General features: G+C 62.6%; 1 protein-coding gene across 1 annotated transcript in view; it reads left to right on the forward strand.

The window, feature by feature from the left end:
* PRPF19 (pre-mRNA processing factor 19) overlaps positions 1-2937 on the forward strand; it is a 9183-nt gene that overhangs the window by 4878 nt on the left and 1368 nt on the right. The window contains exons 9-15 of the mRNA XM_005865641.2: positions 11-86; positions 221-330; positions 1456-1611; positions 1795-1864; positions 2018-2103; positions 2358-2528; positions 2661-2766. Coding sequence (XP_005865703.1) covers positions 11-86; positions 221-330; positions 1456-1611; positions 1795-1864; positions 2018-2103; positions 2358-2528; positions 2661-2766 — 775 coding nt within the window. The remainder of the gene's footprint in view (positions 1-10; positions 87-220; positions 331-1455; positions 1612-1794; positions 1865-2017; positions 2104-2357; positions 2529-2660; positions 2767-2937) is intronic.

Consider the following 2937-nt stretch of genomic DNA (forward strand, 5'->3'; position numbering starts at 1 on the left):
GCTGTGACAGGGCCTGCACAGCGCCAGCATCCCCGGGATCCTCGCCCTGGACCTCTGCCCTGCCGACACCAACAAGATCCTCACTGGTGAGAACTGGCCTGGCCTGGCCTGGCCCGCGGGGTGCGGCGGGACGGGGGGTGCTTGTCTGTCCTGTGCGTGGGCCTCAGGGCAAAGGGAGCTGGAAGGGCTCGACTCTGGGACCTCACGCGCGTCCTTCCAGGCGGGGCGGACAAGAACGTCGTCGTCTTCGACAAGAGCTCCGAGCAGATCCTGGCCACCCTCAAGGGCCACGCCAAGAAGGTCACCAGCGTGGTGTTCCACCCCTCCCAGGTGGGCTCCCCCCCATCTCTCAGCCCCTGCCCCTCCCAGGTAGTGCGCTCCTGCCCCCTCATCTCTGAGCCCCAGAACCAGCCCCGCCCCTGCTGCCTCCTGAGGAAGCGCTCTGCTCTCCCGAGTGGACAGTTAGGGGCTCTGCTTGGAGTCATCTGTTCCCCTTTACTCTGTGGGGCCCGCAAGGCGGCCCTCAGACCAGACAGCAAAAGCCTCTTCATTACGTAGTGTTATTAGGAGAAGGACCAAGGCCCCCTGTGTTTACAATACAAACCGCAGGAAACAAAGCCCAACGGAACCTGGGCTCGAGGATCCGAGGCAGTCGGTACCCCTGGTCCTCGGGCGGGGGGGGCGGGGTCGGGGGGGACGTGGTGCCTGTCACAGCGGGTGGGGCAGGATAGATGAGCCGAGGGCCACGGGAGAGGCAGTCCTGGCAGAGCCCTGGCGTCGTGGGTGTGGCTGCTCAGGCCTCGAACGGTGGGTCTGGCGCTGAGACAGTCGGGGCTCAGCCAGCCTTTGCCTATTCCTTCAGGAAGTTAGAAACAGAAGAATACCGTGGAGAATCTTTCCTAAAAATAAATTTCTCCGAGTGAAAGCCCTCCTTTCTTACTGGAGCTAATATTTCTCTTATGAAATCACGTTGACAAAAGATGGTGGTTGGTTTTACCTTCGTTTTTAATGTTCTAACCACAGTGGTTGATTGGCGATGCTACAGAAGTTCCCTCCCTACCCAGACTTTCCTAGGAGCCTTAGATGCGCTGGACATGCCTTGCAGCCCTTCGGGGCCAGTGCTGAGGCCGCCACCTGCCACCTGCCATCCGCCTGGAGGCACTGGCCCCTCCTGGAGGCACTGGCCCCTTCAGTACTGGGCCTCAGCAATGCGGCCCCATCTCCCGGCCAGCTTCTCTGGTCCTGGGATGCTGCATCTGCTGCAGTTCTCCGCTCACCACTAGGTGGCAGGGCCTCCAAGGCCGAATGCTGCTTGATTTAGCATCTTAGTGTTTACCCGGTGGCCCTGGGAGGCAGGGCCGAAGGAGAAGCCGTGCGGGGGTGGCCATCCCCAGCCTCTGAGGTCGTTGGGTGCACCTCTTCTCTCCCTGAGTGTCCGCCTCTCTGTCCTCTTAGGAGCTGGTGTTCTCTGCTTCCCCAGACGCCACCATCAGGATCTGGTCGGTCCCGAGCTCCTCCTGTGTGCAGGTGGTGCGGGCCCACGAGAGCTCTGTGACGGGCCTCAGCCTCCACGCCACTGGCGACTATCTCCTGAGCTCCTCGGATGACCAGGTGCGGCCCCGAGGGCCCCGAGCATCGTGGGAGGAGGGACAGCTACGCACACACACACCCGGCCGCTCCCAGCATGGAGAGCGTTTCCTCTGCCCGTGGGGCTGGCTTCACCAGGGCTTGCCGGACGGGGTCCCTGCTCCCCGGAGGGCACCCCCTTTCTCACTCCTGCCTGGTGTGTTTCAGTACTGGGCCTTCTCTGACATCCAGACGGGGCGCGTGCTCACCAAGGTGACGGATGAGACCTCCGGCTGCGGTGAGTGGTGTCCCTTCATTTGCTGTCTGTCGTTTATCTTTATGTTTCATTTGCTCACGTGTTCTTATAAAAACGCACTGAGTGCCAGGCACTGGGGGCACCTTCTGCCGGGCTTGTCCCCCCGGGCTCTGACCATGCCCTCCCTTCCCCCAGCTCTCACCTGTGCGCAGTTCCACCCCGATGGACTCATCTTTGGGACAGGAACCATGGACTCTCAGATCAAGATCTGGGACCTGAAGGTAGAACCCACAGCCTCCACCCGCCGCAGCCAGAGCCCGTGATGCTCGTGTGCCTGTGGCGTCCGGCCTGGGGTCCCGAGAGGGGAGAGGGCTGTGTGTGCCGTGAGGGGTAGTCGGGGGCCCTGGGCTGGCCCCACCCCTGCTCTTCCTGCTGCTGTCCTTCCCCGAGAGACAGGACGTCTCAGAGGGAGGGTTCGGCGAGCTCCGTTCCTGACCAGTGGTGACCTTCTACTGCCTCCCCCACCCCCATGCAGGAGCGCACCAATGTGGCCAACTTCCCTGGCCACTCGGGCCCCATCACCAGCATCGCCTTCTCCGAGAATGGCTACTACCTGGCCACGGCGGCCGACGACTCCTCCGTCAAGCTCTGGGACCTGCGCAAGCTGAAGAACTTCAAGACGCTGCAGCTGGATAACAACTTTGAGGTATGCCCCCCGCCCTCCATCTCGCTTGCCTCCCCATCTGTCAGTTACTCACCAGAACATCTGAACAGCCTCGCTCTCTCCCGGTGGCCCGATCCCCTTGCCCTCGTGTGACCTCTGTCCTGGCTCTGGCAGGTGAAGTCCCTGATCTTTGACCAGAGCGGGACCTACCTGGCCCTGGGGGGCACCGACGTCCAGATCTACATCTGCAAGCAGTGGACGGAGATTCTCCACTTCACAGGTGGGGCCTGGGGGGCTGGCCGGACGAAGTGGGGGGTCTCACTGGGTTAGGAACTTCTAGGCGCTCATGTGCCTCAGCAGCTGTGAGCCAGCCCGAGGCCGGAGCGCTTAGTGACTGAGAAGACGGACTCGGGAGGGGCGCGCTGGGCTGTCCGCGCCGGCTCTGCCGCAG

This window comes from Myotis brandtii, unplaced genomic scaffold, assembly GCF_000412655.1.
Source record: "Myotis brandtii unplaced genomic scaffold, ASM41265v1 scaffold2089, whole genome shotgun sequence".
Lineage (NCBI taxonomy): Eukaryota > Metazoa > Chordata > Mammalia > Chiroptera > Vespertilionidae > Myotis > Myotis brandtii.